At 53.5% G+C, this 27,070-nt stretch overlaps 1 protein-coding gene across 2 annotated transcripts in view; it reads right to left on the reverse strand.

Moving 5' to 3' along the window:
* Nucleotides 1–27,070, reverse strand: part of CARS1 (cysteinyl-tRNA synthetase 1) — a 43,347-nt gene that overhangs the window by 12,967 nt on the left and 3,310 nt on the right. The window contains exons 2-10 of one of the 2 annotated variants that reach the window (XM_081064895.1): nucleotides 24,159–24,407; nucleotides 21,133–21,221; nucleotides 19,779–19,867; nucleotides 19,326–19,422; nucleotides 18,735–18,833; nucleotides 17,721–17,870; nucleotides 6,422–6,562; nucleotides 6,120–6,208; nucleotides 4,609–4,730 (exon numbers count right to left, since the gene is read on the reverse strand). In XM_081064895.1, the coding sequence (XP_080921021.1) occupies nucleotides 4,609–4,730; nucleotides 6,120–6,208; nucleotides 6,422–6,562; nucleotides 17,721–17,870; nucleotides 18,735–18,833; nucleotides 19,326–19,422; nucleotides 19,779–19,867; nucleotides 21,133–21,221; nucleotides 24,159–24,407 (1,125 nt within the window). The remainder of the gene's footprint in view (nucleotides 1–4,608; nucleotides 4,731–6,119; nucleotides 6,209–6,421; nucleotides 6,563–17,720; nucleotides 17,871–18,734; nucleotides 18,834–19,325; nucleotides 19,423–19,778; nucleotides 19,868–21,132; nucleotides 21,222–24,158; nucleotides 24,408–27,070) is intronic. The other variant, XM_081064896.1, reaches the window with a different exon arrangement.

Genomic DNA, 27,070 nt, shown 5'->3' on the forward strand with positions numbered 1-27,070 from the left:
CCCTTCAGTTTGCTGTTGGTCCTTTTTCAGCTTTTGGGCCGACCACTTATTACCTCACTTATCTTTAATCCCTTTTGCTCTTTGCTTTAACTGCATTTAAAAACACCATTTCTGGGGCGGCCGGTTAGCCCAGTTGGTTGGAGCGCGGTGCTCATAAAACCAAGGTTGCCGGTTCGATCCCCACATGGGCCACTGTGAGCTGCGCCCTCCACAACTAGATTGAAACAACTACTTGACTTGGAGCTAATGGGTCCTGGAAAAACACACTTAAAATAAATAAAAGTCAACAAAAATAAATAAATAAAAACACCATTTCTGCTAATGGGCACGCCGGCTGCGTTCTCCCAGTTTTGTAACGTGACCCTTGGCTGCTCAGTTCAACGGCCTCCAGTTCCCACCGTGGTTCTCTTTTCCTCCAGGTCACTCAGGTCTGCCAGTCTTGAGTGTCCCCTCAGTGTTGACACCAAGTCACTCATCGTGGTGGGAGAACGCGGTTTCCACGAGAAGCCATGCGTTGGGATTTGCGGGGACTCCTTTTTGGGGCCTGGTGTGTGGTTGTCCGGGCGCCTGAAGGAGTGGACGGTCCTCGTTCCCGGGCGCGATGTTCTGATCCGGGAGACCACGGCCGTCAGTGTGTGCGTCAATCCTGTCACATGCCTGAGAGCCTTGGCTGGATCCACCCATTTCCGGGAAGTGTCCTGAGCCTCCCACAGGGGTGGTTGTGTCTCCTTCTCAGGCTGCAGGGCCGTGGGGGCCAATGCTGTCCCGAGTCCGTGGCTGGTCCTCTTGGGGAACGGGGGCCTGTAGCATCGTGAAGCCACCTCCTCCACTCTGACGAACGTCTTCAGCCTTAAATGCCATTGGGTCTCCTGTTAACGCTGTTCAACTAACAACTCTATCTTTTCGTCATGTTTCTGTGTTGTCTGGTTTTGTTTCCAGTCCTGATAGTTTTTAGAACAGAGCCCTATAGGTGAAATTATAGGAAAAAAAGTATGACCATCTTTATGGCCCAACTGCCTTCCAGAAACACTGGAGGGCAAATGCAGCACGTGACCCAAGCCTGAGGAGGCCACCCCACACCTCAGGACTGCTGGTTCTGTGTGTGTGTGGCTCGTCCTGGTTCACTTGGGGGGCGAGAATGGAGAAAACACTATGCAAGGCAAACATGAGCGGACCTGGTCCAGAAGGAGCTTGTCTATGTTACGACATGTGGACCGACATGGCCCGGGCTGCTGTCACATGCTTCTCACTCACTGGGATCAGAAAACAGCCACTTGGAGCTGCCGCCAGAGCACGTGGTAGCCCTGCTCACACCGAGTCCGGATGCTAGGAGAAGGACCTGAGCCTGGATTTCTGCCCCAAATCCCCACCTTGCTTTTCCCGGCGCCTATTAAAATGACCACTCAGAGTGGAGCCCAGGAAAACTCGCAACCTCCCCTAACTGCCTTTGAAGGAGCAGGTGCTTGTGAGCCTGTGCTTGTCTCCTACTCAATCATGACCTGGTACGCAGGGTTGCCCTCCCTGCTTACCGCGTCTCTGTCCTGGGACCTGTAAGTAACAAACCTGACAACTCCATTTCCTTTCTGTGGGCGTACTGCACCTTCATCAAAACAGCCCAGGATTTTCACTTCCCCAGAGCGGAGCTCGCATGCTGAGGAAATGACCCGCCGACCATCTGGGAAGTTTGTGCTTCCCCATTCACAATCTCCATCTTTTTTTTTTTTAAGACACATTTATTCAGTGTCATGATTAGACTATTACATTTAGCAATCAACAGCATGGGTGCAAAAAAATCTACATGAAAGCCCTTTGTTGGAATGCTGTACAGTTTGCACAGACAGAAACTAAAACAATCTGTTAACACAATCAGGCACAAATACAGCCCTCGAGTTCTTTTTTTTTTTTTTTTTTTTTTAAGATTTTATTGGGGAAGGGGAACAGGACTTTATTGGGGAACAGTGCGTACTTCCAGGACTTTTTTCCAAGTCAAGTTGTTGTCCTTTCAGTCTTAGTTGTGGAGGGCGCAGCTCAGCTCCAGGTCCAGTTGCTGTTCCTAGTTGCAGGGGGCGCAGCCCACCATCCCTTGCGGGACACGAGGAATTGAACTGGCAACCTTGTGGTTGAGAGCCCACTGGCCCATGTGGGAATCGAACCAGCAGCCTTCGGAGTTAGGCGCATGGAGCTCCAACCGCCTGAGCCACCGGGCCGGCCCTGAGTTTTTTGCCATACACATGACTATTGTCTAAAACATGGCTTCATTTTAGCAGCTAGGCCCCGCTGCCAGTGTGCTGGCTCAGTTCATAAATCTGCTGTCACCTGTGGCTTCCTTGTCACTTCTCTGGCTCTCCTCTCCTGCTAAGCCTTGTTTCCTGGCAGTAATTAAAACTTTCTGCCACTGCCATAGCTACTGCTGCTGCTGGAACCGCCATAGCCACCTTGGTTTTGTGGCTTGGCAAATATTGGTCCCACCATAGGGGCCAAACTTCTGCCTCCAAAGTTTCTTCCTTTCATGGGTCCAAACTTTGAAGATTGATTGTTGTGATTGCCTAAATCATTGTAGCTTCTGCCACTTCCGAAGCTGTTCCCATCATTACGAAACCCACGACAGCCATCCCCAATGTCATTTATCCTCCATCAGCACGACGGCCACCAAAGCCACCTCGACCATTGAGGTTTCCTCCACGACCAAAGTTGTTATTCCCACCAAGACCACCATCAATGTTTCCGGAACCACTCTGACCTCTGGCTGGATGAAGCACTAGCCATCTGCTTAGATAGGATTTTCCGTCCGTCACAGTTGGGGCCATTCATAGGATGGTGCTTCCAAATGACAATCGTGTCTACTGAGTCATGGTCGTCACAGATCACAAAAGCAGAGCCTCTCTCCTCACCACTGCCTTGTAGGTCGTGGTTCCAGTCACTCAGTTTCCCCACACTGTTCAAAGTCATCTCTTAGGTGACGTTCTCCAGTGTCTTCTTCAACAAGTTTTTTTCCAAGGCAGTGGGCACCAGGCCTTCGAGACCCTTCTCTTGGCACAGCCCTCAGGCCCCACGCCCTTCTACCCACCTGTGTGGTCTTCTCGGCTGCACCCACCACCTCCCCAGTGGCACAGGTGACAAACCCGAAGTATCTGGAGCACCTGGCCTTTGGATCCCATTACCCTACAGTGTGAGTGTCCCCACTGCTCAGAATGGATCCTTAGACTTTCGTTGCTGTTGCAAAGCTCAGGTCTCCGGGGAAGAGCGTCTGCTGTCCAGTCTCTGGGAGATGGACTCAGATATGACGACTCGGGAAGGGAGACTAAGGATGGTTCCTCGGCGGCGTCTGCTTTTCCAACCCACGCACACAGCATCCCACACCCACCCTGACCACGGGGGCTCTACGTGCCCGAGACAACCAGTGCCAACACTGGATGGAGGCCCCAAGGTTTACGATGCTTCTCAACACAGCATTGACTATACAGCTGCCCTTGAACAATGTGGGCTTAGGGGCACCAACCCCCCACCCAGTCAAAACTCTGGGTACAGGGCGGCCAGATGGCTCAGTTGGTTAGAGCGTGAGCTCTCAACAAGGTTGTTGGTTGCCACATGGGCCAGTGAGCTGCGCAACCTGCAACTAAAGACTGAAAATGCCAACCGGACTTGGAGCTGACCTGCGCCCTCCACAACTAAGATTGAAGGACGACTGATGGGTCCTGGAGAAACACACAGTTCCCCAATATTCCCCAATAAAATAAAAAGTCTGGGTATAACTTTTGACTGCCCCAAAACTTTCCTAATAGCTATGGCTGACCGGAAGCCTTGCCAATCACATGAATAGTTGATTAATACATATTTTGTCTGTTACGTGTATTATATGCTGTAGGCTTACAATAAAGTGAGTTAGAGAAAATAAAATGTTATTAAGAAAATCATAAGGAAAAGAACTATTGATTGAAAAAAATGCCATGCAAGTGGACCCACGCAGTTCAAACCTGTTCAAAGGTCAAATGTACTTCCTTTTTTTTTTCTTATTAAAAAATAATACATTTCACAGGATTGGTGTAGAAAATTCCGAAAGTCCCTTTAGGTGAAAAAGGGTGGTTCCCTGGAATCTCGGGGCTGCCTCCACTCTGGGGTCTCTGACCCCACTCGTTGCCACCTTCACCCCTTCTCCCCTCACTAAGGTTTCCAAGCGGGAATTCCCATCATTCTCAGGAATTTCTTTTGCTTTCCCGTTCCCGAATCCCGATATAAACTGTTTTCTGTTCTTCATGATGAATCGTTTCCACAAAGTGATGGCCGATACTACCAACCACCTGGGTTCAAGGAGTTGATTTTCCCAATTTCCCGACCAACTTTTCTTGGGATTTGGGAATGGAAAAGCGAAAAAAAATTCCAAGAACTGGTGGGAATTCCCCCCGGGAAACCCTAGCAATAAACAGGAAACATGTCTCAGATATACATTGTGAGTAGTATGTTTATTTCCCACTGTGGGTATTACTGGGTTCAAGGGGCTGATTTTCCCAATTTCCTGACCAGCTTTTCTCGGGATTCGGGAATGGGAAAGCGAAAACGATTCCTGAGAACGGGCGGGAATTCCCGCCTGCAAACCCTGCCCCCACTCACCTTCCCCCTCCTGCAGGGCCTTCTGGTCCCCGACAGCCTCAGGCACCAGCTTCCCGTACGAGTGTCTCTCACTAGAAGCGAACTTCACCGTGTCAAAGTAGACGGACCCGTTTGAAGCATAGCTGGAAACAAAACAGAGACCAGGGAGTGTGGCAGAGCCGAAGGCAGCCCGGGGCCATCACAGGACGCCAACCTGCAAATGCAAAGGGTTAGCAGGCGCGGTCGGCTCGGCTCCCTGCTCCCCGTCTGCCCTTTCACAGCTGTGATGCGACTACTCGAAACCACGGAGCTGTGCGAACCGAGCGGGGACACTTTACAGGGCAGGGGCCAAGTCCTCACTCCCTGGGCAGCGCGTCCCCTGCCTCCAGTCCTATGACCACGCAGCTCCCGTCCTGCCCCCACCTCAGTGACAACACAATTCTGGGTGACATGCCCTTGCCACTCTATCTGTTCTCCCCACGTGCACGTCCCAGTCCAGGCTCTCTGCCTTCCAGAGACCACAGTGATCTGTCTTCTGTCACCTTGGCCTGGCCCGTGTCACTCACTTCAGCACCCGGTGCTGAAGCCCAAGGGCCCACAAGGGCCCGCGTCACCAGCTCCAGCTTCGGGGCCTGAAACGGTGGCCTTAACTGTGAGCTTCCCAGGACTGCCGGCCAGATGCTCTCCACCCCTCTCCTCCCTGCCATGGTTCCAGGGCAGGCCATGGCCTGGGCAGAGGGGCTGGTCAGCCCCTTGGACAGGTGGCCCAGGTCCTGGCTGGGCCCTTAGCTGTACGAGCAAGGCTGCTGGGAGCTTGGAAGCCTGCAGGGGTCTGGGGGCCGGCTGGGGTGCCGCCAACACCACCTTCTTGCTCTTCCTTCCTGCCTTGAACAAAGAGATGGTGTCTGTACAGCTGAACACCTGTTCGAATAACAGGGAACCCAGAGGGTCTCTTACACTTAGTTGAAGACTAAGTAACTACAGGAAAGGCCTGCTGGGAGGGTGAGCATGAAAGGGGGCTGCTGAAATGGTGAGGTTATGGGCTCAACTGTGTTCCCCAGAATTCACACGGTGCGGTCCTGATGCCCAGGACCTTGGAATGTCACTGCACCCGAGTCTTTCAAGAGGTGACAAAGGTAAAACATGGCGGATTGGGTGGGCCCCAATCCACTATGACTGGTGTCCTCATAAAAAGAGGAGATTGGGACTCCAAGAGACACGCAAGGGGCACGCGTGCACAGAGCAACGCACATGCGACGAGGCAGCGAGAGGAGCCGGGGACAGCCCTGCCCTCGCGGCCCCCAGGAAGCAGCCCTGCCAACACCTCGGGCTTCTGGCCTCTGGAGCTGGCGGCCATACACCTGCTGGCTCAGCCTCCAGGCCCTGGTGCCCTGTGATGGCGGCCCCGGGCACTGACACCCCGGCAGCACTGCACAGCATGCCTGCTCCCAGACCCTGACTCAGGGACGGAGGGTGGCTCTCCTAGGACACTGTCCCTGAGTGTCATGCAGCCCGAGGGGCCCCAGGCTCACCCGTAGCCGTTGTCCACTATCTTCTGGACGAAGTTCACGATCTCTGGCACATACTCACTAACCCGGGTTAAGACGTCTGGAGGCAGAACCTGTGGGAGACAAGAGAAAGGCCTGTCCCTCTTACCTGCAGACACCGGCCGAGGCCAGCCCGTGCCAGAACCACGCTGGCACCAGACCGGAGCCGAGAAGCCCTCTGCCCTCAGCCGTCACGTCAGCAACAGGAATGATATGGATGTCTCGAGGCCTGAGCTGCGAGGGCCTCGGACCCGGGACAGCAAGGGCAGGGCAGTGGCGACACTTACGTTCAGGGCTTCCATGTCTTTGTGGAATTCCCCTTCCCAGAACTTGGGCAGTTCGGAGAAAATGGAATTGTCAGTCACCTCGCTGCCCAGTGTGGAGTCCAGCCAGTCGGAAAGCAAATCCTTTGCTTCTTCCAACAACACCTAAAGAGAAAGAGACAGCACATCCACACCTGTGCACAGGTGTTACGGGATCACCTCGTGCGGGCCGACCTGAGCCGATGCGAAGACACTCTGTGCACAGCCCTGACCCGCGAGCTACGTCTCCCAGGAGCCCCCAGCGCTCACACGGACGGCTCCGGGAGTGGGAGGTTTGCAGGTGGGCTGTGCTCAGGAGCCCCCACCGCTGAGGTCAGGGGTCAGGGCAGGAGTGCACGCGGGGCGCTCACCCATAGCCTGGACACCTAAGCACTTCAAAGTTCACAACAGGAGACGGCAGTTGGTTAGGAGAGGGCCTGAGCTTGGAGGGAGGTCTCTAAGCCCATGTCGCCCCGAGAGTCAGATGCCATTGACCGAAGATGCCATCCCACGTCATGCCCCACAAGAGGGCGGCACTGGCAGGAGACATGTTCTATCACGATGGCACTCACACCAGCTGGGAGAATGTCCTCCTGTGCCACGCTCTCAGGGCTGCGGCCTGAGCCCTGCAGGCGAAGACCCTGTTGTTGTGCGTTGGAGGAATCTAGTGTTTTCAGCAGGTTAACCGGAGCAATGACAGGGTGTGGGGATTGGCAGGCAGTCTGCGGTCCGCTAGTGGAGGCGGGAGGCAAAGAACAAGGGTGGAGAGAGAAAGGGCAGGACAACTGAACATGGAAGAGAAGGTGAGGACGCATGGGGTGGGGGGCATACGTACATATAACACGGACAGGAAAGGGGCAGCCAGGGCAGTCTGGGCTTGCAAGTATCAAGGAAAATGTGCAAGGACACTCATCGCCCTGCCCCCACCAGGCTCGGTGCCCAGGGGTAGGCAAGCAGAAGAGGCAGGGCTCCTGGGACGCAGAGGTTGTCGGGCCTGCTGCTGGGAGGCAAGCATTGGACCCGCCCCAAGGGGAGGGGCAGAAAGCCCGCTAAGGGGAGGCAGCCCTGGCCCTCAGAGAGGCAGATGTCATGTCCATGAAGGCATCTGCATTTCTGGCTCATGACCAGGAACGACATCCTTCTCTAGGTCATGAAACCACGAGGAGAAAGGCACCCGGGAGCTGAGCGGGGGTCTGCAGAGATAAGCGACAGACAGACACTGGCAAGGGCCCCAGATACGAAGTAACAGGTGCTAAATATCTGAAGAAGAAAGAATGGAGTCCTGAGACAAGTCAGCAGTAAGACACCATCAAAGTGGCCTCACAGGTCAGAAAAGAAACACAGTAGTACCTCGGTTTTCGAATGTCTCCATTGACGAACATTTCGGTTTATGAAACCGTAAATTTTATGGATCTATAGACAGTAAAATTCATGCTTAATTTGCAGTTTTAGGGGTTGATTTTAAAGGTCTGGAACAGATTAATCCATTTTATATTACTTTCTATGGGGAAACTGCACCTCGGTTTTCAAATGTTTCAGAACTCGAATGGTCTTCCAGAACAGATTATGTTAAAAAACCGAGGTACCACTGTACATGGTACTGGAAATGAAATATATCAACCGATGGAAAAAAACAAACACTCGATAGAAAAGGTAAGATGGCTGAAGAGAGAATCAGTGAATGGGAACACAGGACTGAAGAAGTCACCCTGAAGAAGCAGAGGTAGGAAGGGAAATATTAAAGACAGGTAAGAAATACAAGGATGGAAAGAAAAAACGTGACTTACATCTAATGGGAATTCCAACGGAAAAGGGAAGGGACAGAGGTGCTACTTGACGACGTGTCTGAGAATTTCCAGAACTGATGGCACAATCCATGGACACAGAAGCATGAGAAATACCCACCAGAACAAATAAAAATAAATCCCTTGCAATGTCTTAGTGACAGAGCAGCAAACTAAGAGATAACACTTTTATAAGGAGCCAGACAGAAAACACATATTTACCTACAAAAGAAAGGCAACTGGAAGGGCAGCGGACTTTTCCCAACAACAGTGGAAGCCAGATTAGTGGGACAGACCCCAAAGCACTCAGAGGAAATGGCTGTGAACCTTAACTGTATGACCAGCAACACCACCTTCAAAAAAACAGGATGGAATAAGTACATTTCTAGATATACCAAGGCTGAGTTTCACACCAACTGCCAAAGCCTGCCCAGTGCCAAGAATCACTAACAGGTGCTGGTGACATGCAGGTCACCAGGCCTCTCCCTAGAGGTTGGCCGGGCTGCAGCAGGCTGGATGTGCCCCTCCCCCAGCAGGCACTCCAATAATTCTCCGATCCAGGAGAGTCCGGGTGACATCAGAACTTGGCCTGTTCAAAAGTGCAGTGACACTGAAGTGTGGCCCGATGACCCACGGCGTGAGTAGCCCAGGAATTTGGAGGAAACGGAGTTCTCAGGCCGGCCACAGACCTGGTGATGAGACCCTCCGGGAACAGCAACAGGGGCTTCAGCAAGTGACGTGGGCGCATCTGAGCTCAAAGTGCCAGGTCAGGGGCGCCCATCCCCCAGGAGACGAAAACGCTCCCACAGAGAAGAGACTGAGAGCCAAGTGGGGAGTCTAAACAAGGGGAAAATAGCATCCAACTGGCTGGGCTTTTAAAATGACAGACTTAAAAGACTGTCATGAAAATCGCGCTTTATCAAGTTCAAGTGTCCTAAAATCCTTGTACGGTGCAAGGAAGGGGACGCACTGAGTTATCATGCCCAGTATCGATCCGATGTAAGCACGAAAAGAACAGAAACAGAAATGACCAAACTGTTAAAGGAGAGAAAATGAACTAACGACAACAACGCAGGACGGGAGGAGAAAAACTAAGCATGAAACAGAACCAAGACGAAGAGAATCAAAGTACGGTGACAGAAGCAAGTCTAGCAGCTCCCCAGCTGAAGGCAGAGATTGTAAGACTGGATTCCAAATCAGGGTTCCAGACACATAAGGAGACAAGAGGCGCTCCCAACCCACCAAGGCCACAAAAAAGGAGAGAGGGGGACACAGGTGTGGTTCAGGGGTTCGGCTTCCCTGGAAAAGGAGACCTGGGGCCGGGGGCACAGAGTCTGTGGCCAGTGTCAACCGTCCTGCTTATGGGGATTCACAGGTGTTTACTGGGGACAGAGTGGGCCACAGGGTAAAATTCAATTCACTGCAACAATATAACTGTTTTAAGCTTGACTTTCCTAATCAAATAGCTTCAAACTGTGTAAGTAAAAAAGGGATAGAGAAGGGAGACTCCGTGAGACTTCTCTCCAGGAAATCGACCAGCTTCTCACAGCAAATATCACAGAAAACTCCGTTGGTGCTTCTGGCGACATCTCAACTACTCCAGAGCACTCCATGTTCACAAGGCCCGCCGTCAGGAGGAGCTAGCCAACAGAGGCCGACCTGCTGCGTTCGGCAGAGCCCAGCTGACCTGCGGAACGGAATGGACGGGCCCTACCCCATCCCTCTGGACATCCTGACCCACCTAGGGGGAGAAAAAGCTGAGAAGCACTGTGACGTTCACATGCAGGGTCACTGACTCACTAAAAGACAGAGACCTAATCGGAGGACACAGAACACAGCGCTGCCCCCACCTCACCACCACATGACAAAGGACCGACTTACAGCAGGTCCTTTCGCTCGGCACACCACGTCTGGTTGGCAAGAACAAACTACAAGTCATATACTAAAAGGCAGGAATCAACCTGCAGACAGAACCACGCACACCAAGGATGCTAGAATTGGGAGACGTGGAGTCTACAACAACCATGATTCGCGTGCCAGGGCTCTGATGGGTGACGTAGACAGCATGCAGGAACAGTGACACTGAGAGAGGAGAGATGGAAGTCCTAAGAAAGGGCCAGAGAGAAGTGCTGGAGATGGAAAACACAGCAGTGGAAATGAGGACCGCCTTTGACGGGCCTGGCCAGGTGCGGCTGAGGAAGGAATCTCTGAGCTTGAGCGTATTGCAGTAAAAACCTCCAAAATGGAAAATCAAAAAGTCTTTGTTCTCAAAGATGGAAACAAACAGAAGAGAATGTCCAAGGGCTGTGGGGCAGCCACAGAAGCTGTGACACGTGCACAGTGGGAACACTTGCAGGAGAGAGAGGGACAGAACGGGAGAAATATCTGAGAAAATAATGACTGAGAATCTCCCCAAATTAAAGTCAGACTCAAAAGCACAGATGCAGGAAGCCCAGGGAACACCAAACACGATAAACATCCAAAACAGTACGCCTTGGCATACCGTTTTCAAAATACAGAAAATCACAGATGAAGAAAAAAATCCTGCAAGAAACCAGAGGAAGAAACACCTCACCTGTAGAGGAAAAAGATAAGAACGATATCCGACTTCTCCTCAGAAGCACACGAGTAAGAAGAGGGGGAGTGACATGTTTAAAGTATTGAGAGAAAAACCCCAGCAACCTACCATTCTGCACCCTGAAAACTTATCCTTTAAAAGACAAGGAGATATAGACGTTTTCAGACAAACAAAACTTGAGGGAATTCATTGCCAGTAGACCTGCCTTGAAAGAAATGTTAAAAAAAGTTCTTTAGAGAGAAGGAAAATGATATAGGTTGGAAACTCAGATATGCATAAAGAAGAGCAAAGAAGGAATAAGGTAAACTAAAAACTTTTTCTTCCTTATTCTTAGTTGATCTAATAGATAACAGTTTGTCAAAATTATAACAGCAAGAAACTAGTCTATTGTGTATATATATGTATATACATATATATATATACACACACACACATCTCCATATATCTTTATATGTAAGTGAAATAAATGACACCCATGATATAAGGGATAATAGGAAATTAGGATTATTTTGTTATCATGAGGCACCACACTATCCGTGAAGAGTATAGTGCTATTTGAAATTGGGCTTGCATTAGTTGTAAGCGTATATTGCAAACTCTAGAGAAACCACTAAAAAAAGTGAAAAGAAAGCAGAGAAAATGGGACATACAAAACACTCAAATAAAACCATTAAAAGCAGAAAAAGAGAGGAAGACAAAAATAGGAATAAAGAATAAGGACAAATAGAAAACAGCAACAAACATGGCAGACATTAATTCAACTATATGAATAATCACTTTGAATGTCAGTGGTCTAAACGTACCAATTAAAAGACAAAATTGTCAGAGTGGATCAAAATACAAGACACAACTATATGTTGTCCACAAGAAACCCGTTTTCAACAGAAAGACACATGTGGATTAAAAGTGAACGGATGGAGAAAAATGGGTCACGCTAGAACGAATCAAAAGAAAGCAGAATAGCTATGACTACTTTCAAACAGAGCAGACGTCAAAGTAAGGAACGTGATCAAGGACAAAGAGGGGCATTACATAATGACAAAGGGTCAGTTCGCCAAGAAGACATACCAGTCCTCACTATGTGTGCACTGAACAGCAGAATACTGAACTTTCTGAGACAAAAACAGATGAAGCTCCGAGGAGCTAGAGGCGTCCACTCTCACAGCTGGGACGTCACCACGCCTCCCCCTCCCTCACACAGGGGCAGGCCCAGCGGCAGAGACTCAGTCAGGACACAGTGGAACTCAACAGCACCACCGATCAATTCGCTAACATGGACATCTGTAGGCGACCTCATCCAACAATGGGAAGAATCTGTATTCTTCCCAAGCTCATACAGAATATTCAGCAAGACTGACCTCAAAGCGGGCCATAAAACACACCTGAACAAATTTACAAGCACAGAACTCATACAGTGTCTGCCATCAGACAACGTGGAATTAAACTAGAAATCATAACAGAATGGCAACTGGAGAATTCCAAAATACATGGAGATTAAATAACACATTTCTAAATGACACGTGGGTTAGATACCTCAAGAAAAATTTAAAAATATTTTCACTAAATGAAGATGAAAACACACATCAAAATTTGTGAAATGCAGCAAAAGCAGCGCTTAGAGAGAATTTATAGCACTGGAGCCTATGTCAGAAAAGAAGATCTAAAATGAATCGTCTTAAGCTTCCACCTTAGGAAACTAGAAAAAAAATACAACAACAAATTAATCCAAAATAGGCAGAAGAAAAGAATACAAATTAAAGCAGAAAATAGGAAATCAATAGAGAAAAATCAACAAAACCAAAAACTGCTTCTTTGAAGAGATCAGTGAAATTGATAAGCTGTTAGCCAGGTTAACTAAGAAAAAACAGAGAGAAAACACAAATACTGATATTATATCAGAAATGAAAGGGGGGACATCACTACAGATCCCATGGAAATTAAAAGGATAATAAAGGAATACTATAAAACAACTCTTTGTCCCCAAAATTGATAACCTAGGTTAATGGACCAATGCTCTAAGAGACACAATTTGTCAAAACACACACAAGGTGATATAGACAATCTGAATAAACTTTTATTAAATAAGTGGATTCAATAATTAATAACTTTCCAAAATAGAAAGCACCAGGTCCACATGGGTTCACTGGTGAATTCTACTAAACATTTAAGGGAGAAATTATATCGATGTTCTACAATCTCTATCAGAGGACAGCAGCAGAGAGAATACTTTCTAATTCATTGTATGAAGACAGCATTGTCCTAGTACCAAAACCAGATAAAGACATAGCAAGAAAAGAAAAATACAGACCAATATCCCTCATGAACACAGATGCAAAAATCCGTAAGAAAATACTAGCAAACTGAATTCACCAAAGCATAAAAAGAATCGTACACCACGACCATGTGGGATTTATCAGAGGTATGCAAGGCTGTTTCAACATTATAAAGTCAATTAATGTAAATCAATTCATCACTTCAACAGACTAAAAAAGAAACGTACCAATACATCCAAAAACAGCAGTTGACACAATGCAACACGCTCACCATTCACGATAAAAATGCTCAGTAAACTAGGAATAGAGGGGAACGTCCTCCATTTGATCAAGAACCTCTACAAAACCCTACAGCTGACGTCACACTTCATGGTGAGAAACCAGGTTTGCCACTAACATCAGGTCCAATGATGTTAGGGGGGACCCTCACCACTCCTCCTCGTCAGAGTCATACTGGAAGTGCTTGTTAATGCAAGAAGGCAAGAAAAGGAAATAAAAGGTATACTGATGGGGAAAACAGACATAAAACTATATGCCAACAAATTACAAGTGGAAATTAAAACTACAAACAATACCGTTTACTTTAGCACCCTCAAAATGAAATACTCAGGTTAAATCTAACAAAGCAGGTACAAGATGTGTATGAGGAAAATGAAAAGACTCTGATGAACGAAATAAATAAGTGGAGGATACCCCACGTTCACGGATAGGAAGACTCGATGTTGTCAAGATGTCAGTTCTTCCCAACTTGACCTACGGGTTCAATGCAATCCCAATCAAAATCCCAGGAAGTTGTTTCATGGATGTTGACGAACTGATTCTGCAGTTTCTATGGGGAGGCAGAAGATCCTGAACAGCCAGCACAATGGTGAAGGAGAACGAAGTCCGAGGACTGACCTACCAGCCCTCAGGGCTCGCTGTGCGGCTGGGCAATCAAGCCAGGGTGGTGTCGACGGAGGAACAGACAAGTAGACCAATGGGACAGAACAGAGCCCCCAAACAGACCCACACAAACAGTCACTTTGTCTCTGACAAAGAAACAAAGATGTCTCTTCGACAAATGGTGCTGGAATCACTGGACATACACGTGCCAAAAAATGAGTCTAGACACAGACCTTACACCCTTCACAAATACTGACTCCACATGGACCACAGACATAAATGTAAAATGCGAAACTATGAAACTCCTGGAAGATAACATAGGAGAAAATCTAGATGACCTTGGGTTTGGCAATTACTCCTTAGATACAATACCAAAAGCACAATCCATGATAAACAAGAACCGAGAAGCAGGACTTCATTAAAATTTAAATTTCTGCTCTGGGAAAGACAGTGTCAAGGAAATTATAAGACAAGTCACAGACTGGAAGACAATATTTGCAAAAGACATATCTGATAAAGGACTATTATCTAAAATATACCAAGAACACTTGAAACTCAACAATAAGAAAACAATCTGACGACATGGATGGATCTTGAGAGTATAATGCTAAGCGAAATAAGTCAGACAGAAAAAGCAGAGAACCGTATGATTTCACCGATATGTGGTATATAAACCAAAAACAACAAAAGAACAAGAGAAACAAAATCTCATACACACAGACAATAGTTTAGTGGTTACCAGAGGTAAGGGGGTTGGGTGAAAGATGAGGGTAAAGGGATCAAATATATGATGATGGAAGGAGAACTGACTCTGGGTGGTGACCACACAGTGGGATTTATAGATGATGTAATACAGAATTGTACACCTGAAATTATGTAATTTCATTAACAATTGTCACCCCAATAAACTTAAAAAAAAACAAAAAACAATCTGATTGAAACATAGGCCAAAGATTTTAAGAGCCACTTCACCAAGATACACAGGCAGCAAATCAAAACCAAAAGAGGCTCCACATCGCACGTCATCAGGGAAACGTGCGTTAAAACAGAACATCACACAGCCATTGGAACACTGACGACACCAAGAGCGGGAGGGCATGAAACCGCGGGGACCCCCACCCTCGGCTGGGGGGCGAGGGGTGCAAACGCTGCAGCCACCACTTTGAAGGACAGTGTGAAGGTTTCTTACAAAAATAAACACTCTCACCCCACGATCCAGTAATCACACTCCTTGGAATTTACCTAAAGGAGCTGGAAACGTATGACCATGGAAAACCTGCACACAGATGTTTAGAGCAGCTTCGTTCATAACTGCCTAAACTTGGAAGCAATCAGGACGTTCTCCAGGAGGGGAAGGATGAATAAACTGTGGAACACGCAGACAGTGGAATATTCTTCAGCACTAAAGAGAAATGAGCTCTCAGGCTATGAAAAGAAGTGCAGGAAGTTAAATGCACATGAAGTGAAAGAAGCCAATCTGAGAAGGCCACACAGTATATGATTCCTACGATGTGACATTCTGGAAAAGTGAAGAGCACGGTGACAGTAAGAGATGAGAGGTTGCCAGGGGTTGGGGGGATGGAGGGGTGACCAGGGAGAGCACAGAGGGTGTTCGGGGCAGGGACAGTTCTCTGTACGACACTACAACGGTGGGTACATGTCATTATACTTTGGTCCTTCTGCAGAATACTCCACACATGGTGGGGGGAGCATGTGCTCTGTGTCCCCTCCCAGGAGGGAAGGAGGGAGGGAGCTACAGAAGCCTGTGTGCCGATTCCTCCAGCCTCGGCCCGAGCCATCTGCCTGGGCTGGTCCCTGGCACAAGCCTCAGAGGAGAGGACAACTCTATGCTGAGTCCCACGGATCCTTCTGCAGTCACTGAACGTGTGGGTGGTGCTGGGACCCCCGACAGCTACCCAGATACATCGCCTGCAGCCCAGCAATCCCACCCCCAGGTACGCAGCCCGGGCAGACTTGCAAATGTGCACCCAGAGACAAACGAGAAAGAACTCACAGCCCATGAAAAGATGCCCGGCAGGGAAACGCACACCCAAACCAGGAGCCCTCCTCACCCCCATCACGGCTACTGGCAGAAAAAGAGAAAGAAACTCACAGGATGTGAAGTACAGCACGGGAATATAGTCAGTGGTATGGGAACAGCTGTGTGCGGTGTCAGAGGGGCAGTAGGTTTGGCGGGGGGACCACTTTGTGAGGAGTGTATATGTCCAATCATTACGTTGTTTTGCACACCTGAGACTAGTAAAATAAGAAGAAAAACACACGAAAGTAACCAGTGTGGAGAGTGGACAAACCGGCCCCCGGGCTGCTATGAACACCAGCACGGCGGTTCCTCGGATCATCCGAAGCTGAATTGCCAGGTGAGCTGGGCAGTTCCACCGGGAGCATATACACAAAAGAATTAAAAGGAGGGCCTGAAACAGATGTTTGCACACCGTGCTCACAGGGCACTGGTCACAACAGTCAGAGGTGGAAGCAACCTGAGTGTCCGTGGACGGAGGAACGGATACAGGAGACGTGGTCCCTCCACACACTGGAATGTCACCCGGCCTTAAAAGGAGGGCATCTGACACCTGCTGCAACGTGGCTGGACCTGGAGGACACTGTGCTGAGTGAAACGAGCCAGACACAGAGGGCCACATCCTGTGTGACCCCATCACACGAGGTCCCTGGGGGAGTCAGAGTCACAGAGACAAGAACTAGATGGTGGTGCGGGGCTGGGGGAGTGTTTCATGGGGACAGTGTAAGTCTGGGACAATGGAAAGTTCTGGAGATGATGGTGATGACCGCATGACAGTGTGAATGTATCTAATGTCATTGAAATATACACTTAAAATAGTTAAGACGGTCGGTAAATCTTGGGTGTCTTTTACCACAGTAAATTAAAAAAAGAAAAGGACGTTAGTGCAACAGCTGGGAAAAATTCACAGGAAACAGGAGAAGGGGTGAGGAGTGGGCCCGAGGCATCCCCGGGGGTCAGGACAGCTGCCACGGGTGGTCCCACGTCAGCGCACCTGAGAGAGTGCTCATCCTGGCCTATGGACGCCTGACCCTTCCCTACAACAAGCTCAGACAAGCACACCCGAGGCACGGGGCTTGTGAGGACACGGCAGAGTGAACTAAAGGGACAATGAGAGCAGGGCGGACGGGTCTGCCGGGTGCACATTTCCTGTCCCTGCTCTGACTTCCAGTCCCCAGGCCTGGGGGTCCATGAATTTGAAGAGGGCGACCAGCAGGGGGCGATGGAGTAAAGGAGAAGGGCCCTGGTGACAGGCAGCAGGGTGACAGGGTGACCCCCTGTGACAGAAGGAGCCAGGGCACCCTTTGCAGCCAGTGCTGTCACTTGTGCCTGAAGGAAGGCCCTTCCAGAGGCACCAGAGCTGGCCGGGGGAGGCCCCACGTTCAGCGGGGCGCCACGGGCCCCACAGCTCATTTCCACTTTAACCTCTCGCTCTTTCTCCAGGTACTGACGTTACAAATACGGGGAGAGACCCTGGGTAATCGTGGACTGAGTCAGAGAGAAACTGCTCCCCACACATTCCAAGTGCACCTTCCGCTCACCTGAGAGAAGTGGAGGGAAGGTGGGGACCCCTGGTCTCACTCCAGGACGCGGGACGCCAGGTGCATTGGCCCCACCACCGGCCCCACCGCTGCCAGGGTGGCCGGGCCCAGGGCGCTGTGCTCTCGGACGCAGGCCCACACCTGGGCGGTGAGCCCAGCAGTGCCAAGGGCTCATGGGAGGGACTCACCTGCGCACGGCGGGCGATGTCCTCAGCCACCAGGTTGGACCGCACAGCTTCCTCCAGCGGTGCGGCAGCCAGCTGCACGGCGAGCTGCATGCGCTCCAGCATCTGCTTTTTGTCGGGGTCTGTGGTCTCGTCTAACTTTACCGAGAACGACTGCAACACAAAGAGAGGGCCACCGTGACACACTGCTCACAGCCCTGTGTCCACCAGGCACACGCGGGAAGAGACCAGCCTTCTTCACCACCAGTGGCTGTGATGTCTGTGTCCTTGGGAGGGTCGCCCGAGGGGCCGGGCGGCACCTAGCAGGCTGGCACCCCCGCCCAGAGGTCCCGGCTGCCTGACTCTGAGCGGGGCCTGATCCCCCTGCTTTGCCCTGGTGCCCCCGTTTCTTGGACGTAAGGGGGGTGTGAGAGCATTTCCCCGAGGGACATTCGGGAGGGCGGACTTCGGGAGGGGCCGCCCGCCACCTGCATCGTGAAGGTGCCCACAAGCGAGTGGCCTCAGTGCTGTTACTCCTGTTTCTTCTTCCGGAGACAACAGGCCATAAGCACACCAGTAATTATTATTGTCATTCGACAGACGGCAATTATTAAAGAGAACAAAACAATGTTTTCTAACCTTGCTATTTAATACAATAACTTATAATAGTGCTTATTCAAAATGAAAATACTACATTAGAAAAACCAATTGTTTCAAATAATTCTGAAAACGTCCAGTAGGACCTATTTAAGAAGCTTGCTACAGCTTCTGCGTCTCGGTCCAAAGCACTTGGTTTGGCGGTGACCTCATGTGGCAGGCATTCTGACATATCCCGGGAGTGGCAGGCACACACAGTCACCTACTCCACATGCCGCCCCTGTGTGGCTGTCCTGGCGCCTTTTCCCACGGGCCAGGGGACACACCCATTGAGAGCTCGGTGACCCGATGGAACTGGCTGTAACCCTGAGCACGAGGACAGCCACTCCGCTTGGGCCAGTGACATGCGCGTGGCCGAGGGAGTGACAGCGAGCGGCTCACCTTCAGGGCGGCGTGAACGTCCTCCAGGAGCTGGGTGGCAGGGGGGCGCCTCTCCCGATACCGCTCAAACAAGCAGTTCTGCCGTGCCCTCTTGATGATCTGGAAAGAGAGAAGGGCAGTGGGTCCGGCTCACAGCCCACATTCGGCCTTGGGCGGCAGGTGGGCTGTGGGGGTCAGCCGTGGGCCCCGCCCTGCGCTCCGAGGCCCCCCCGCCGGGCGCGGAACTGCTCAGCCGTGGCCTTTCTCATGCTGAGGAGACAGCGGGCCCCACACCCCACAGCGCACGAGACCGCATGCTCCCGCCGTGCGCCCTCCGTGGAAGCACCACGGCAGCATGTCATCCACGGGGTCCCCGCACACCCGGCCACAGGGAGCCCAGGTGTCCTCCAGGCTGCGGGGCAGGAGGTTATGGGATGGAGCCCACGGACTGTCATGATGCTAAGCGAAGCACTCAGCCATCAAAGGGCTCCAGTCGTTCACACGGTCAAGACCTAGGCTGTACACGCCTGCCTCACTCCACTCACGCATCCACGAGTCACTAAGCCCCACGGCGCCTGCTGTGCTTGACCTTCCACCTGAAGACCCCGTCACCTTGTCATCGATATCCGTGATGTTCATACAATAGAAGACGTCGAACTTGAAGTAATCCCTCAGCACTCTCCTCAGGATGTCGAAGGAGATGTAGGACCTGCGCCCGACAGACACTCGTTCTCAGCTGCTGACCCAGGGGTTCTGAGGCACCTCCCGACAGCCAGCCCCGGCACACGGCCCACCCGTCCGCCCTGGCCTCAGGGACGCAACCCCTGGCCCCAGCCCACAGCTGCGGGCAGAGCACAGTGCCCGCACGGCCAGGACGCTACCGCCGCCTGGCTACAGAGAATATAGGGGCTGCTTACGGAAAGAAAGGCTTCACCTTAAAAATGAGACGCGTTCCAGCTTTATTTTCCTTTCAATCCAGGTCCCTGAGGCCGACCAAAGACCTCCGTAGAGCTGAGAGGCTCCCTGGGGGCCCCACCCATGCGGACGCCCGGAAGTGGGCCCTACCTGGCATGTCCCATGTGAGACGCGTCGTAGACGGTCGGCCCACAGCAGTACCACGTCACTCTATTCCCGTTTTGAGGTATAAACACATCCTTTGTTAGAAAGAAAGGAACGACAGTCACAGGGAAAGCAAGCGGCGTGGCACGGGCTCGCCAAACCCAGCACGCCACTGATGCTTTGGTTCATTCGAAATTCACAAGGACCGGTTTGTTTGAAAAGAGTCACGAAGTCTGGGGTGGGAGTGGGGACCCAATGAGACTCTGCAGGGCGACTTTTCCCGGAGACGCGGTGGGGGTGGTCGGGAATCTATGCAGCCACACACGCAGACAGTGAGGAAACAAGCTTTGGTTTGCTGTGCAATGTTGCTGCTTTGACAACAGCGGCTAATATTTCCCCAGCACCTAAGACCGACACAGGCCAGGCCTGCGCCAGGGCTTGGACAGACCTACACTTGCTCCGAGGAACAGTCTGACGGAGCCACTGCCATTTTCCTTTCGCAGGTGAAGACGTGGTTTCGAGCAGCTGCCCGGGGCCCGCACTTCTGGAGGAGCCTGGCTGAGGCCTGGCGCTGGATGGAAGCCCGTTCTCGCCGCCCGCTGAATAGTCCCACGGTCGCTGGCCAATTCAGGCCGCTGCCATCAACAGGCCACAAGGGAGCCATGGCTGCTCAGTGAGCTCGCCGATGAAAGTCCGGAGCCCTTTTCCAAATCTCTGGCTACTGGCCACGCAAAGCAGAACCAACCAAGCACACCCTGTTCAGTTAGGCGGCGGCCTGACGTCTCCGAACCTGCTATGTCACATGCCTTGTCTGTCGCGCCTGGAGTAGGCTGTGCATTCTGCTGCCACGTGTCCTCTGAAAGCCAACAGCTGGCGTGGCCGTGAATGAACCAGAGGCTGCCCTGGGCCGCGCCGCTCAGGATGTGGCTTCTGGGGACAGCTCCGTGACTGTGACCACGGAGTGTAGCTTCAGGGCACAGCTCTGTTCTGTGGCCGTGCCATATGGGGTGTGGCTTCAGGGGACAGCTTTTTGGCCCTATTCTCGGAGTGTTGCTTCAGAGGACAGCTCTGCTCTGTGGCCATGACACGCGGGTTGTTGACTCAGGGGACAGCTCTACCCTATGTCTGTGCCATGTGGGGGTGTGGCTTCAGGGGACAGCTCTCTGTGGCTGTGACACGTGGGGTGTGGCTTCAGGGACAGCTCTGTCCTGCAGTTACACACAGAACACCTAGCAAGTAGTTGAGGGATCTACACCGGGTCTCCAGGGCCCGGCATAATGGAGAGACAACAGTTTTAGTTTCGGCAGGGCCCTGGGGTGACCACAGAGCCGCCCGTGCCCCACCCCCGAGACGCCCCTACCTTGTTCCGGGTAAGGCTGTTGTACAGGCGGAGCTTGCAGGGCTCGGACCCGGGAGGAGGAGACCACTGGGGCTGCCGCCGCCCTCTACCTGCAGGGCACAGAGCAGTCCGGTCACAGGAAGTGGAAGATGCATTTTGTCAATGAAATAATACACTGTCTTCAATGAAACAACACATTGTTTTCAATGAAATGATACATTGTTTTCAATGAACCGATACATTGTTTTCAATGAACCGATACATTGTTTTCAATGAACCACAACAGGTTTTTGGTCTTAAAGGGTGCATATCTGTCAGCACCACCCAGGTCTAACAAATGCTTCCCTACTTAGCTTTGCTCAGACTCTGAGCAAACCTTACGACCACTCTGGGACGCCCAGTCCACTCCACTGCCCTTCACACACGTGCCCTCCCGCTCGCTGCCTGCCAGTGGCGGCTCAGCTCGTGGGTCAGGAGGCACGGGCCCTGCAAACACGGGGGTCACAGGACCGCACTGGGTGCCCTGGCATCCCCAGGAGGACAGCCCTCGGGGGACAGGGTGGGGCCAGTGCCAGGTGCAGCAGAAGCCAGACCAGGCCAGAAACAGCTGGTGGCTCATGGCCCTGGAACGGACGGCAGGAAGAACGGCTGCCAGACGCGGGTGAGCCCCACCCCCACAGTGCTCGGTGGCTCCCTAACACGACTGTGACGCAGACACTCGTGATTCCGAAATTCCTGACCAACTGGGGAACAGCCGAGGTTGTCCCTGAGCTGAGGGCAGTGGCTCACGGAGTGACACGCCGTCCAATCGCTTTCTTCCGGGCAGCCTGCTCTCATCCCTGCTCCTGCCACCAGCACTGTCCCCTCCTGGCGGTGTCCTGTGCCAGGCTGTCCGGCCACTCCCCTTTCTGCAGTCTGGGGCTCACCTGCTGCTCGGTGAGCCCCAGGCCCACGCTGCCAGCCGGGAGAAGAGCGGTCCTCACATACAGCCTGGGGTCCAGGGTCAGGAATAACCACTAAGGTGACCACTCACACCCACGGGCGTCTGGGGACACCCACCCACCTCCAGCTGACCCCTCAGGCCTCGCACACAGACGAGCTTGGTGCCACTCGCCACTAGGCACAGCTGCGGGCATGGCTGTCCCACAGCGGACACCCCAGGACAGGTCCATGGGGGGAGTTTGGCCCCCCATATGCCCAACCTGCCATCTGCAGCCCATCAAGCTGCCCTCTCCTGGACACCTCCTCTGTCTCTCATGCCCACGGCCTGCCAACTGTGACACTCCACTGGCCTCCCTCAATCTAGGGAGGCCAGTGGTTCCCTACACGCTGCTTCCCCAGGGAGTCACGGAGCAGTCCTGGGCTCAGCCATTTGCCCAAAGTCACATTAGCCACGCAGAGGACGCACATAAGTAACAGGACAGGGTAGAGGAGAAGGGAGGCAGCTGTGTGTGTGTGTGTGTGTGTGTGTGTGTGTTGTGCACGTGTCTGCGCAGGTGCCCCGGGGGGGAGGACGACAGACAGACAGACCGCACTGAACAGGAGCTCCATGCTCGAGGCAGGGCCAGCGGGCTCTCAGGGGGCACCGGTTCCAGTGCAGGGAGCCCTAATCCTTGCTAAACATCAAATGCTCGCTCTGGTCAGGGATGGTCTCACAGGTTCCTTTCAAATGCAGCGAACACCCTGGAAGGAACCTCAGTCCCCGATTCGATGCCGCTCACCGACTCCATCAATGTCCCTCACGAGTCATGTCCGCCCCGAACCACAGGCAGTGTGGCGCCTGGGGTGACGGGGGCGTCCGGGCAGAGCCCCCCCACTCTGATGGGGACCAGATGACCGCCAGCACTCGCCCTGCTAAGCAGGATGGAGGCAGGAAGGGCTCGGGGCTCACACGACTGAAGGCTCATCTGAAAAAACTCAGGATGGCTGGTGACAAGTGCCACAGGACGCAGCTGAGTGCGTGGCCCAGGGAGCCCGTCCAGCGGGATTGAGTCACACTTGGCTTTCTAGCTCCCCGAAGGGCTCCTCCTGCCCCACCGCTGCGGACAGGCCCCAGGACACCTGGTGGAGACAGATTCCTACTTGCAACTGGGGATCACGGGAGAGAAGACACAGGCCTCGGTCTCACAGCGACACATTTGCAGTCGTTTCCTCACTTCGATGCCCCGACGTCCCGTGCACTGAAGGGCACACCTAGTTCTAAGTCTCCCCCCCCGTCGCACACTGCACCTCAAGCTGACATGCCAGCCCGTGCTCGCTTGTGCTTTCTACAGACGCCAAGCACAGCAGGCTGCGCCCGGGTCCCAGGAAGGGGCCCACGCAGAGCCGTGGCCTCACCTTCTGCGTCCGAGAGGGTCCCTCAGGCTTCTGAGGCCGCGGCCATGAGAGGGCTTGCAAGGGGCCCAGAGGTAAAGCCCCCTCAGCTTTTTCAGAGGACAGAGGAACCACACCAAACTGAGCCCCTCAGACATCCCAGAAGCACCCCGAAATAACTGCTGGGGACACACCAGCAGTGACAAGCTGCAGCTAAAGCTACGTGACTGATTTTCTCAAAGCTGAGTAATGACTCATTGCTGGTCCTTTACAAGTTCAATGTCAGTGGATACTGCTTTAGGACTCAACCATTCTAACCCAGATACGCGCGTGCGTGCACACACACACACACACACACACACACACACACACACACGGCAGTTATGGGAAGAACACGGAAAAAGAACCAAGTCAAATCCGAGCCAGGCAAGGAATGAGCTGGAAACGCCAGGCCTGGACCCCAGGGGGCTCACGCCCTCCAGGCAGGTCCCCTGCACACGCCACGGGAGTCTGACCCTCAAGGGCCAGCTTCCGGGCATGTCTTATCCTAACCTCCACTCAGGGAGCGCTGGCCGGCCACCAGGCCACCTGCTTACACACGGTGACAGCAGCCAGTATGTGGGCTCCTCCAGGCTCCATATCCAACGAGCGCCATGCAGCCGGGGGCCCTGACCTCGGAGGTGGCCCCTGGAGGGAGAGGGTCTAACGGCCGGGGAACCCGCCCTGCTACTCACTTGCCTGGAGCCCATGGGGCTCGCCGATGCCACGGACGCCGCCCAGCACGGCTTCTATGTGCCTGAACCACCGAGCCACGTGGAAGAGCTGCGCGTCCGTGGGCGGGGCCGAGAGCTGCCTGAACACGTCCACATCTGCCTGGGACAGGGAGTAGCCGTGGACGTAGCTACGTGTGCTCAGGTGCTCGTTCAGCGCCCTCACCCTGGCGGCCTCGTCACTAATGCCCAGGATGGACGTGTAGGCGGGAGCTGCAAAGACAGGCACACGGGTCAGTCGGGGCGCTGTGTCCGCCTTCTCCCGACACAAAGGTGCAGAACAGGCCAATCCGGACGCAGAGCGCAGGCCGGCGGTTGTCTGGGGGGACGGGGGCTGGGGAGGGAGTGCCAGTGGGGCCACCTTTTGGGGAGATGAGAATGTTCTGGAACTAGACAGGCGGTGCTTGCCCAACACCGTAAATGCACGAAAGGCGGCTCAACTGTGCACTTTTCAATGGTTTTTACACGATGTGACTTTCACCTCAATTTAGAAAAGCTACACACGCGCGCGCGCGCACGCAACCCCTTTTCTGCAGGGGCGGCCCCCTGACTGGGCGCTGGGAGGGCGGTGCTGACCATTTCCTGGGGGATGAAACCCGCACAACTGTTGGTCCTACAGACGCGTCCAGACCCCTGTCCTGAGAGGTGACCTGACGCTGGCGTGGCTCCTAGGACCGCAGCCCCCGCAGCGCCTGCCTGAGAAAGCTCTACGTGCCGGGACCACTGACTGTCTGCCGCCACGTGACCACAGGTCCTGCCCCCCCTTCTTCCTGTCACTACGACTGATGGCTGACTACTGTGACGCGTGTCCTCTACACCCCAGAAGTGTGTCTCAGGGAGCTGAGGCCACTGCTCTGAACTGGAATCCTCAGGGAGGATGGGCCAGCAGCAGCCCTGTGCGGGAATCCCGGGGCTCAGCTCCTCCCTACGGTGTCTTCACTGAGCAAAACCTCTTCTCACCATGGTAACTAATGTCGCTCTGCCCATCTCTGGGGTCGGGGGCTGGGGACCAGGCGCTGCCCCAAGCGCAAGGGGGAAGGGCACAGACCCAGCCCCTCCAAAGCAGGGGGCAGGGCAGGTCGGGTCGCACCAGGCCCTGTGGTGCGGAAGGAGCCTGGTCCCTACACCCCGAGTCTGAGCCGCGTCTAGGCGCTGACCACGCATTATTTAACTTCAACAGAACCGTGGAGAAAGGACCAGTGCATATCACTCCCACACCACGCAGCCCCGGAGTCAGCTGTGTGACAAGGTGCCAGCGCGGCCCTCTCGCTCTGCCAGATGCAGCTCCTCTCCCTGGCAGAGGGCAGAACCTGACATGGGAGCCCTTTGGAGCGAGCAGCCTGACACCATGACGTCACCGGTCACCATGCTGGACCCACGGCCTGATGGCTACCAAAGGGGGAGACGTGGGCCTACGGGCCACTCTCCCACCCGCTGACCCTCTTCTTCCACCATCTCTGTTTGCCTGCTCGACCCAGGAACAGGAAAATGACCCAGCTAAGCCCACACAACTCCTGAAAACAGACGGCAAAGCCTGTGTGGGGGCAGCCGCTGCACAGCCGCCTCCACGCACGGTGTCCACGGGGGCGGGGGGGGGGACCTGCCTGCAGCCCTGCCAGCCTCAGACTTCCTGGATGAGCTGGAGCCAGCCCACCAACGCAGATCGCCCCAACGTTCTCGGGGAGGTCCTGAGCCCCGTCTTCACCCACAGGGAAGGTGTGGGCGCCCAGGGGAAGTCTTCCCTGAGCTCACGAGTGGATGCAGCGCTTAAAACACAGGCCTTGCAGAAAGGCCCCCTTGCTTCCCGCCCACTGCATCCCGGACGGCTCCGCACAGAGGGGTCATGGGGAAGCCCCTCATCTGTGGCTACTAGGACGACCCCAACCCCATGCAGAGCAGACGCGGTGCCAGTGCTCCGTGTGCCCTTCCACCCCAATGGAGTCACGCCCTGTACACATCAGTCACTGTCAGGAACACCCATCGCACATGGGGCGGGGCCTCCCCTCCGAGGCAGCCGCCCCGCCCATAGTCCGTGTGATGCTGGTTCCCCCACAGGTATCCCTGCGGAGAAGATCACGTGTCCTCCCCCAGGTCCCCCCCCACCCGCCCCATCGCACACGAGCACAGTCCTCACAAGGGCTCCAACAGCCCCACGGGGCCCCCACACCTCTCTGACCTCAGCGCCCACCCCCCAAGACCTGCTCCTTCTCGGGGTGTCTCGCCCCACCTCCCGCCTGTATGGAGTCTCCCTCAGTCAGGCCAGCTGGCGCTCCCCCTCCTCAGGGCTCCGCGGGGGCCTCCCTGGACACTGCTCCGAGTGACCCCACACGCCCGGACTCCCAACACCCTTCCCGCCTCTCTCTCCACAGAACTGACTTCTGTCTAATGTACTTCACTCTTTCTTCCCTCTATCGTCTGCCCCGCCTCCTGCGATTTTCATCCGCTTCGTTCACTCAACCTCAGCCTCTAGAACTAACCCCGGAACATTCTAGACACTCCATAAATTTGCTGAGTGAGTGAATGAGCGAGCAGCAGCAGGTCATCTCCAAGCGCAGGGCTCCTGTGGTGGGCTGGGTTTCCCATGTCACTTCGTGACCCATCAGCCCTCTGGGGGAAGCACCCCAGGGACCAGGGCTGGGACCCGCTGAGTCCACCTGTCTGTATCCCAGAAACTCACTCAACTGGAGGAGCCTGGCCGCCCAGAGGCCACACCTGCAGGGGGCCCCCGCTGCTCTTGTGTCACCATAGCCTACGGAGAACAAGTTCTGAGCGGGTGGCTCAGGGGAAGGACCCAGCCCGTGGGCTCCTGGGGAGCAGCCCCGTGTCCGTTCTGCGTGGCTTCCCGAGACAGCGCAGGAAGGCCAGGCGGGTCTGTA

This window comes from Rhinolophus hipposideros (assembly GCF_964194185.1).
Source record: "Rhinolophus hipposideros genome assembly, chromosome: 10".
NCBI lineage: Eukaryota > Metazoa > Chordata > Mammalia > Chiroptera > Rhinolophidae > Rhinolophus > Rhinolophus hipposideros.